The 9,711-nt window shown below is 47.9% G+C and overlaps 1 protein-coding gene across 1 annotated transcript; it reads left to right on the top strand.

Moving 5' to 3' along the window:
• The first annotated feature begins 388 nt into the window (after nucleotides 1-388).
• NFKBIA (NFKB inhibitor alpha) lies at nucleotides 389-3,722 on the top strand. Its single transcript, XM_049898775.1, has 6 exons — nucleotides 389-740; nucleotides 1,386-1,494; nucleotides 1,826-2,036; nucleotides 2,333-2,421; nucleotides 2,538-2,798; nucleotides 3,148-3,722. Exons 1-6 carry the CDS (start codon nucleotides 514-516, stop codon nucleotides 3,193-3,195), a joined length of 945 nt encoding a protein of 314 aa, XP_049754732.1. The 5' UTR covers nucleotides 389-513; the 3' UTR covers nucleotides 3,196-3,722.
• Nucleotides 3,723-9,711: the final 5,989 nt, after the last annotated feature.

The following is a 9,711-nucleotide window of genomic DNA, read 5'->3' as shown; positions in this document are numbered from 1 at the left end:
CCCCAACGAGGAACCGTCCAGCTGGTCTGCGTCCTTGGGATCTCAGACGACCCCAAATCAAGCTGATCGAGGGAAACCCCAAGGAAAGAAGGTTTTTTTTGCAGAGGGCCGGGATTACTGAGTGCTGGCTGCAGGGAAGTACCTGGGGGAGGGGGCTTGGTCGGGAGGACTTTCCAGCCACTCAGCGCTCATCAAAAAGTTCCCTGTACATGACCCTAGTGGCTCATCGCAGGGAGTTTCTCTGTTGAACCCCGGCACAGGGTTTAGGCTTCTTTTTCCCCCTAGCAGAGGACGAGGCCAGTTCTCATTTCTGGTCTGACTAGCTTGGAAATTCCCCGCTCTTGACCCCGCCCCGGAGAAATCCCGGGCCAGCGTTTATAGGGCGCCGCGGCGGCGCTGCCGAGCCCACAACAGTCCTAACCCGCCGACCTGCCCGCGAGCGACACTACAAGGAAGCGCGCAGCCCGCGGCCGAGCGCACCTGGGGAGCAACGTCTGAAGCTTTCACCGCGCCATGTTTCAGCCTGCCGAGCACCCCCAGGAGTGGGCCATGGACGGCCCTCGGGACGGGCTCAAGAAGGAGCGGCTGCTGGACGACCGCCACGACAGCGGCCTGGACTCCATGAAGGACGAGGAGTACGAGCAGATGGTGAAGGAACTGCGCGAGATCCGCCTGGAGCCGCAGGAGGCGCCGCGCGGAGCCGAGCCCTGGAAGCAGCAGCTTACGGAGGACGGAGACTCGTAAGTGTCGAGGGGCTAGGCGGCGGGGTGGGTGGGGGGACGCTGGACGCGCGGGGCCGCGGGGCGGGGGGGGGCGCCGGGCCTGCAGCCTGAGCCGCCAGCGCCCGCGGTGCAGCAGGGCCAGCGCACGGCCGTGAGCCCGGGATTATGCACAGTCCCTGAAACCTTGCAAGGCTGCACGTCTGCGCGTGCAGGGTACGGGGGATTCGGGCTCAGACCCTGGGGGCCGCGGTTCAGCAGCTCTGCTCTACAGCGGCAGTTCCACACACACCCCTAGCCGGGTCTGGGTCCTCCCGGCCGGGGGCGGGGCGGCGGTGAGGAGGCGAAGTCCCCAGTTGCATAAGGGGGGGCGGGAGTTTCTGTCCCGCTGGCGGGCGCCGCGCGGCCGGGAGGGGAAGTACAGGGCGTTCCGGCCTGGCGGGAGGGCGGGGCGGTCTGGCCGGCGCCCGCCGAGTAGGGAGGGGGGGCCCGGAAAGTCCCTGGGCGCCTGCCAGGAACACTCAGCTCATAATAACCTCGCGGAAAACACCGCGGCCTCGGCCTACAGAAACCCCGGCCTTGCGCAATCCCCCGCAGCCCGCGCCTCCCTGGGCCCCACGCAGTGCACTCACCACCCCTGGGGGTTTTTCCCTCTCTTCCCCTCAGGTTCCTGCACTTGGCCATCATCCATGAAGAGAAGGCACTGACGATGGAAGTGATCCGCCAAGTGAAGGGAGACCTAGCCTTCCTCAACTTCCAGAACAACCTGCAGCAGGTGCGCGGCTTGCCAGCCCTGTGCCCTTTCTGACCCTGTGGTGGAGCTGGATTAACAAAGTGGCTCTGGCACAGTTGCCCCCAAATCCTTTCTAAATTAAGTCATCAGTCATTATCTGCCCTAGCCTTTTACAGTTAAACCAATGAGCATCCAACAGGGTAAAGAAAACCCCATTGATTTGGTGAGGCTTTTATGGCCCACCTAGGGCCTCTGGTCTTTCCTCACCCCCTGGAGCAGTGCCCAAACCAGGAGATGTCTGGGGTCCAAGGGAGCCCAGATTGCACGTTTGGTTCATGGCTTATCCTCTTTCTGTTCTTTCTTCTGCTTGTAGACTCCACTTCACTTGGCTGTGATCACCAACCAGCCAGAAATTGCTCAGGTTCTTCTGGGAGCTGGCTGTGATCCTGAGCTCCGAGACTTTCGAGGAAATACCCCCCTACACCTTGCCTGTGAGCAGGGCTGCCTGGCCAGTGTAGGAGTTCTGACACAGACCCGTCCAACCCAGCACCTCCACTCCATCCTGCAGGCCACCAACTACAATGGTGAGTGGGCCACCCCGCCCCACCAGAGGGCAGGTGACGTGGAGCGGGGGAGGTGGGCAGACAACAACAGTTCACCCACTTAAGGAGCCCAGGCAAGAGCTTCAACTTCCAACATGGGAAAGGCTGAGAAAATATGTATGAAAAATTGCCTATATGATGCGTTTATAAATAAGGTTCATTCAGAACCCAGATTCAGAAGACATGCCTGTTTGTCCCTTAAAAGAATAGGTGAAAGACTCTACTTGAGGTGTAAGGATTGAAACAAGTGGTCATATTTTTTCTGTTTGTTCTTCTAGGTCACACATGTCTGCACTTGGCCTCTATCCATGGCTATCTGGCCATTGTGGAGCATTTGGTGTCCCTGGGTGCTGACGTCAATGCTCAGGTGAGTGCTTCATGCCTCCAGGTGGAGTGAACCAGCCACCAGCACCCTGAATAAGACTTGTTGCAAGCAGAAATCCAAACTCAGCCATAAGCATCTTGAATTCCTTTTGGTTTCAGGAGCCCTGTAACGGCCGGACCGCCCTCCACCTTGCAGTGGACCTGCAGAATCCTGACCTGGTGTCACTCTTACTGAAGTGTGGGGCTGATGTCAACAGAGTTACCTACCAGGGCTACTCTCCATACCAGCTCACCTGGGGCCGCCCAAGCACCCGGATACAGCAACAGCTGGGCCAGCTGACCCCGGAAAACCTGCAGAGGCTGCCAGAGAGTGAAGATGAGGAGAGCTATGACACGGAGTCAGAGTTCACAGAGGATGAGGTGAGTCTTGACTGAACTTCTTCAACCTCCAACAGTCTGCAGAAACTGAGAATAGTTATTCTTCTTTCACCCTCTTGTGTCCCAAGAGCTACTCTTTATCATAAGGGTCTCAACATAGTAAAGTTCTCAAACTTAGTATTCGTGGCCAGTATCCCAGGAGCAATCTTTTTCGATACAGCTTACCCTTTTATAAGGAAAGGAGCCCGTAAAGTTAATTTATATTGGGGTTATAGAGAATGGAGTCCAAGGATACTTGAGTTATTTCCAATAGGGGGACCTCTCTGCATCATCCCAGTGTCCTTGATGAAGCTCTCAAAGTTTAACATGCCATTTTTCCTCTTGTTTTTAGCTGCCCTATGATGACTGTGTGCTTGGAGGCCAGCGCCTGACGTTATGAACAGAAAGTGTCTAAAGAAACATGGACTTGTATATTTGTACAAAAAGAGAGTTTTATTTTTCTAAAAAAAAAAAAAGAAAAAAAAAAATGTAAAGGGCATACTGATAGCCACACTGCATACTGCCTGGCTCAAAACATATTCCTGTGACGGGTCAGCCCTCATTTTGTAATTTGTGTGAATTCTGTGTGTGGGACAAGAAAGATCAGTGGAATCCAAAGGAAGCCTCACCTTTGTAGGGATTTTTTGGAGAGGGTTATCCAAAACTTGATAAAAGGACCACATTTTATTTATTGTATTTTTGACTGAACCACCATGGATTTCGTGGCTGACCCCAGTTGTATTCTGTGACGTGTAACAGCCAGGTGTGTTGTTAAACTTTGGGCAGTGTGGGATTGAAACCTTGAACTGCTGCTTGTCAAGGTTCGTGTTGCCCTCCCTCCTGTAAATGATGTACATAGTGTATTTTGTTGGTAATTATTTTGGTACTTATAAGATGTATATTTATTAAACAGATTTTTACAGAGTTGCCCTGATGACTTCCTTTGGGTTGTGCGTTTACAGAAGGCAAAAAAAAAAACCAAACCCATTGCCATTGAGTCAATTCCAACCCATAGTGACCCTATAGGATAGAGTAGAACGGCTCCGTAGAGTTTTCAGGGAGCGCCTGGTGGATTCAAACTGCTGACCCTTTGATTAGCAGGCATAGCTTTTAACCACTATGCCACCAGGGTTTCCCCATAGGGTTTACAAAGCTGTAAAGGTTCACAGAAGCAGACTGCCACATCTTTCTCCTGAAGCTCATACATAGTTCCTTACCGAGGGCACGGGCTCCTAGTCTGAGAGTCATTTGATCCTCAGGTGAAGGTGGAGGTGTGGGAGTGCTCCCTACAGCCAGCTACGTAACCCTTTCGGAAAGTAGCTTCTCACGCTGTACACACCAGCCTCCCAGCCTGGCGCGTGGGAGGCTGTTGCAAGAGCAATAGGAAACTCCAGTCTCGGGCTTGGGGTTGGGGGGGCAGCATGCTGCTTGGCCTGTAGCTGGAAGTTTTCTCCACTGTCACTTGCTTTCATTCCCTTGGTTTGAGCTGTTGCAGGACCCTCTCACTTAAATTATTTTGGCAAAGAGAAATATACTAGATTCACATTTTATAGAGCTGGAAAAGATCCCACCTACAATACTGGCAGTAACTGAGGGCATTGTTCCAGCAACGGGGCTGTCCTGATGATATTTGTTAGCAGGTGCCCATCTCTGAGCCTCATTTTCCTCATTAATAAAATGGGCTATTGTGAAGACTATATTAGACAACCCATGAAAATAGTACGGCCAAGTGCCAGGCACATAAGTTCTAAAGAAAAATATAAGCCATCATACAACTTCCTGTATTTTGCTTGGGAAGTCCAGAGAGAATATCCTGTCCAAGGTCACCTTGCAAGAGAGGCAGGTGATTAACTTACTTGAATACCTGCTTGCTTTTTGTCTGTTAAACACGTTTTAAGTGCATCGCACCTCTAACTATTTTGTTACCAGCTGTAGTGCAAGTGACAACAAAGGGTTGAAACTTTTCATCAGCTCGCAAATCAGTAGAATCAGAATGACAGAAGTGTAAGATTTCACAAGAAATCAGAAACTCGTGAAACTTGGGTTTAGATTGTCTCAGTGTTCTCATAACTTACCTCTTGCCTAGGTAGAAAGAGAGGTAAAAGAAAGCTTATGGCATTCTATAAAGTGCAGAATGGCATATAAATATAATTCTGTGCTTTGGTTTACACCTAGGAAAACATTACCAGGTATTTATCACTTTCATGATCCACAAACGGTGTCAAAGTCAAATGAATATAATGGTCACCCTCCTCTCAGACTGAAAAGGAGTCAGTGCTTATTGGATCTTTCATATATAAAGAGCATTATTGCAGACTAGTACCAGCTGATCAAAGCCGGCTCTGCCCTCTTCCTGCAGCCTCAGCCTGGAGCCAAGCACCATCTCCATCAGACTTATCCTCTCTCAAAGTGCCCAGTTTTATTACTGAAATTTCCTGTCCATTCCCAGGGCAACTGAACACAGGTATTAAATTAGCTAGCACATGAATATTAATTAGGCTCAGCTCTCAGCTGATAAGGAGAGAGGTAAGATGGGGAACAGGGAAGTCCACACCCTCATACGCAAAAGAACAGAGATTAGAAACTGGACTCCCCAATTTTGGAATGATGTCCGTAGCATGTCTAACTCAGATGTGCTCCTTGAATTTTCTTGCAGGGTGTTGAATCTGTGCCAAGTCGCCAGTACACTCTTATTATAGCTCTGCAAGAGGGTTGGAGAAATGAAACAAACGGATGTGGCCCATCCCTCCTCAGTCTCCTTGGCGTCCAGGTCTTGTGTAGGGTGCCATCCCCCACGGTGAAGCGGCCAGAGGCTGTAAGGGCAAAGAGGGAGCTCTTCTGACCCCCTGGGACCCAGCCTCCCACCATTCCAGGCTTTCTTTCTCTTCAGGACCCCAGCCCTCAGAGTGGGTCTGGTCCTCTACCTCAGTCCAGAAGTAGCTGGGCCCAGTTAAGGACTGAGCCTGCTGCAGTTTCTTAGACTCTCCAATTCAGCTCCTGGGTTCTTCACCTCCTCATTTCTTATCTTTTTTTTTTTTTTTTTTTACAACTTCCTTTCTTTCTTCCGTACCATTTGGTTGGGTGGCTGGAGCCTGGAGATTCCGAAAGAAAAATTTTAGAACCAAAACATTCCAATCTGTACAAAGTCTTCCTCAAATCTCCAAGCGAACAAGAACAAAAGCTTTTGAAAAAAAAACACTTCGGTAGACTTTTATGCACTTTAATTTTCTCCAAGAAACTAAGGGTTTAGCTAGGACAGGGTGATTTGCATTAAAACTTCAGTTGCTAATGGAAGTGATGAAGTGGTGACAGAGCTGAGTCAGTATGATGAGTTCTTCCTTTACCCTCCTTTCCGCTGATTTTCATTAACTTGCCTTAGGTGTAGCTGAAGTTTCATGTAGCAAGAAAGATCAGAGTTGTGGAATTCCAGTCATCTACATGTCCAAGAAGCAGTCCCCAGCCTCTGGAAGCTGTGCGAGCATAACCCAAGTGAGTTTCCCCATTTTAAGGGAGAATTACAGAAACCGAAACTAGAGATTGTGTTTCCTTCCTAGGATGTGGAACTCTCAGTCCCGTTCATTCATGCACATTACAGGCCCCGTGCTAGAGGCTGGAGTCACAAAGATGAACAAGTCTTGGCCTTTGCCCCACAGAGCTCCTTGCTTAGGTGGAGAGGGAGACAGACAAGAATACATAAGACAGTGTGCGAAGATGAAACACAGGCCTGAGGGGCTCAGCTTGAGGCTCCCAACACAGAGTGGCCTGGGGGAGGGGTCAGGAGATCACACCCCAGTCAACTGTTTACCCAGCAGTAGTATCTACTCTGGAGTCCTTGGGTGGTACAAACGGTTAAAGCCCTCAACTATTAATTGAAAAGTTGGCGGTTAGAACTCAGCCAGAGGCACCTTGGAGGAAAGGCCTGGTGATCTTCTGAAAGGTCACGGCCTTGAAAACCCCATGGAACACAGCTCTACTCCGAAACACATGGGGTTGCCACAAGTTGGACTCGATGGCAACTGGTTACTGGTACTATCGGTTCTCTTATCCCATGCCCCAAGTGACCAGTGGCACCATTTTAACAGGTGGCAGAGAACAAAGCTGTGCTCAGAACAAAGCTAACTTCCAGCTGGATTAAATCCACCACCTCAGCAGGCTACGCTCTTCATTTTTGCATCGGTGTGGGGCCCTAGATTCCAAAGCTGAGACTGAAAGGAGCTTGCCACCAGCCTTTGAATTAGTGACAAATGATGAGCACGTTTTTGTCCAGAGTTTCTCAAACTCAACATGCACCTGAATGGCCTGGAGGTCTTGCTGAAATGCAGGCTCTGATTCAGTTGGTTTGGGGCTGGCCTGAGAGTCTGCATTTCTAATAAACTCCCAGACAAGACAGGGCTGCTGGTCTGGGGACCACATGTTGAAGAGCTAGATCTTAGACAAGTGCTCTCTGCCGTCACCCTCGGTGCCACTGTAAACCAGGACAAGCGCTTCTGCAGTCTGTCGTGAGGATGATCCAGCATGAGGACAACGAGAGGCAGGGCTGGCGCTTCTTACTAATTTTAGAGTATGGGCCAAGGCCAACAAACCTGCCATCAAACCCCGTGAGTGTAATAAGGCAGGTGGCTGACACAATACAAGGCCAAAGGCATAATCATCTCAGCTCCAAGAAAGGAGCAAAAGTCATGAAGGAAATAATTTGAAAGGGCAATGTACCAATTAAGAAGAAGAAAACTTGGTTTTAAAATGTACTCGTTCATACCTTTGTATGGGATTGCTGTAGCGTTTGAGAGGGGCTATGCCCAGGTCTAGGACCTGGAAGGAATAGAGTAGGTGCTACTACCCATGGCAAAGTTCCCATCCTCCTCTTTGGAATATAGAAAGTGTTGACAAGCAGTTGACTAAAATGCATCAGGAAAGACCTTAAGTCAAGCATAACTTCCCCTTAAACATTGCCATAATTTTGTATTTTCTTTTTTAATTTATTGAGAATAGGCTATATAGAAAATGCAGGCAGTCCCCAGGTTATGAAAGTCTGGCTTACAGACGACTTGTACTTAAAAACAGACTGCCCTAAAGTCTATTATATTAAAAATTTCAGTTAAATATGTACAATGGTTTTAGTACTAACGAATGCACTGCACTACTTTGCGATGCTCATGAAAACATTGCATGGTTTGGAAGTGTTTTAGTTGCATGTAAAGGTGAACTATATCCTAAGACAAAACATTTGACTAACTGACGCTAAATAAGAACCAAATGTACCTGTTCTGACTTACCTACAAATTCGACTTAAAGACAAACCTGGGAACAGGGCTTGTTCGTAACCCAGGGACTGTCTGTATTCAGCTTTTTAAATGTTCAAAAAAGCTTTTATATTGGCATATTTTCATTTTCTACAACATTTTATTCAAAGTGTTACCTGATCTATGATAATATAGGTCATGGGATAAAACAAGAGACTAAATTTACCTCTTTATTTGTTAAACTCATATATAATCCATTGCCATCGAATTGATTCATGGTGACCCCAAAGGATAGAGTAGAACTGCCCAGTAGGGTTTAAATCAAACCAAACCCATTGCCGTTGAGTCGACTCCAGCTATGGGGACCCTATGGGACAGAGTAGAACTGCACCATAGGGTTTCCAAGGAGCACCTGGGGGATTCGAACTACAGACCTTTTGGTCAGCAGCCATAGCTCTTAACCACTATGCCAGCAGAGTTTCCCCATAGGGTTTACAAGGCTATAAATTTTTACAGAAGCAGACTGCCACATCTTTCTCCTGAAGCTCATATACAGTGTTTAGTATGTGCCAGACACTATTCTAAGTGGTTTACAAACATTAACTCCTTTAACTCTCCAACCACCATGGTAGGTAGTTACTATTATTATTTTCATATTTTAGACAAGGAAACAGAAAAGTTAAGAAACTCACCCCTGCTCGCGCAGCTGGTAAGTGGCAGTCAGGTTTGGGTCAGTTCCAGAATCCACATTTCTAAACTGTGGTATAAAGCAGTTCCAGGGATACACGGGAATTCCCACTAACAAAAACGACGTCAGGCCATCAGTTCTGAATGTGTCTCTTATGTATTTGTTACTGATAGCCTGCCAAAGCTAGGTAAATATTACAGAGGATGGTTTGAATTTCTGATTCATTAATGGAAAAATATCTCCTAAAACTATATAATAATGCAAAGAATGCGAGATTTAAGATCTAAGGAAACTGCAGTAAACTAAACAACAGTAGGGACCCAAATCCTAACTCATCTGAAATTTTTATAGGGTTAAGTTTCATGTGGCGCTAAATAAAGGAAGTAAGGCATGGTTTCTCCTTCCAGGAGTTTCCAGTTATGCAGTCTATGTTTGCTTTTGACTGAAGCACAATCTACCCAAAGACACCACATTAAACATTTTGATCAGACTTTTAAAGACTTTGCAGTGTTTTAATACTCATTTCCAGGAAACCCCCAAACATATAAACAAAGGCAATTTTGGATGACCAATGAATGAGCTTTTTTTCAGGTGAAATGTTCTAGAGTTGATTTTGTTTTAAGTTGATTTTTAATGTTCTCCTTTGAATGTCTTCTCATCCCCTCCATTGGGAGCCAACTTTCCAGGGCAGGACCTTGCCATGTGGCCAACAGTGTGGGGCCACACCACAAAGGCAGCCCCAGTCCATAAAACCTTTATGTTTGTGCATTTAACCTAGTTGTGCTCTTCCTCAAATCACAGAGTAAACCTTCCAGGTTGAAGGAGAGGCCCAAGCCACAGATGTATTAATTATCATGCAGTTTACAAGTCAGACAGGAGTAGAAAGCTTTCCCATCTGTGAGGCTAGCACTAAGATTAGCAGTATCTAAAGGCAGATTCAGGGACACATGGTGGTTCAGTGGCAGAATTCTTGCCTTGCACACAGGAG

Source organism: Elephas maximus, chromosome 10 (assembly GCF_024166365.1).
Source record: "Elephas maximus indicus isolate mEleMax1 chromosome 10, mEleMax1 primary haplotype, whole genome shotgun sequence".
Lineage (NCBI taxonomy): Eukaryota > Metazoa > Chordata > Mammalia > Proboscidea > Elephantidae > Elephas > Elephas maximus.
Note: the sequence above shows the minus strand (reverse complement) of the source record. Positions and strands in the feature narration are given on the sequence as shown.

Excerpts from the sequence above, each read along its gene's own strand:
- NFKBIA (XM_049898775.1), top strand. The coding sequence starts at position 514 with ATGTTTCAGCCTGCCGAGCACCCCCAGGAGTGGGCCATGGACGGCCCT. Across the intron at positions 741-1,385 it reads CTTACGGAGGACGGAGACTC|GTTCCTGCACTTGGCCATCA; the intron begins GTAAGTGTCGAG and ends TCTTCCCCTCAG. Across the intron at positions 1,495-1,825 it reads TCCAGAACAACCTGCAGCAG|ACTCCACTTCACTTGGCTGT; the intron begins GTGCGCGGCTTG and ends TTCTGCTTGTAG.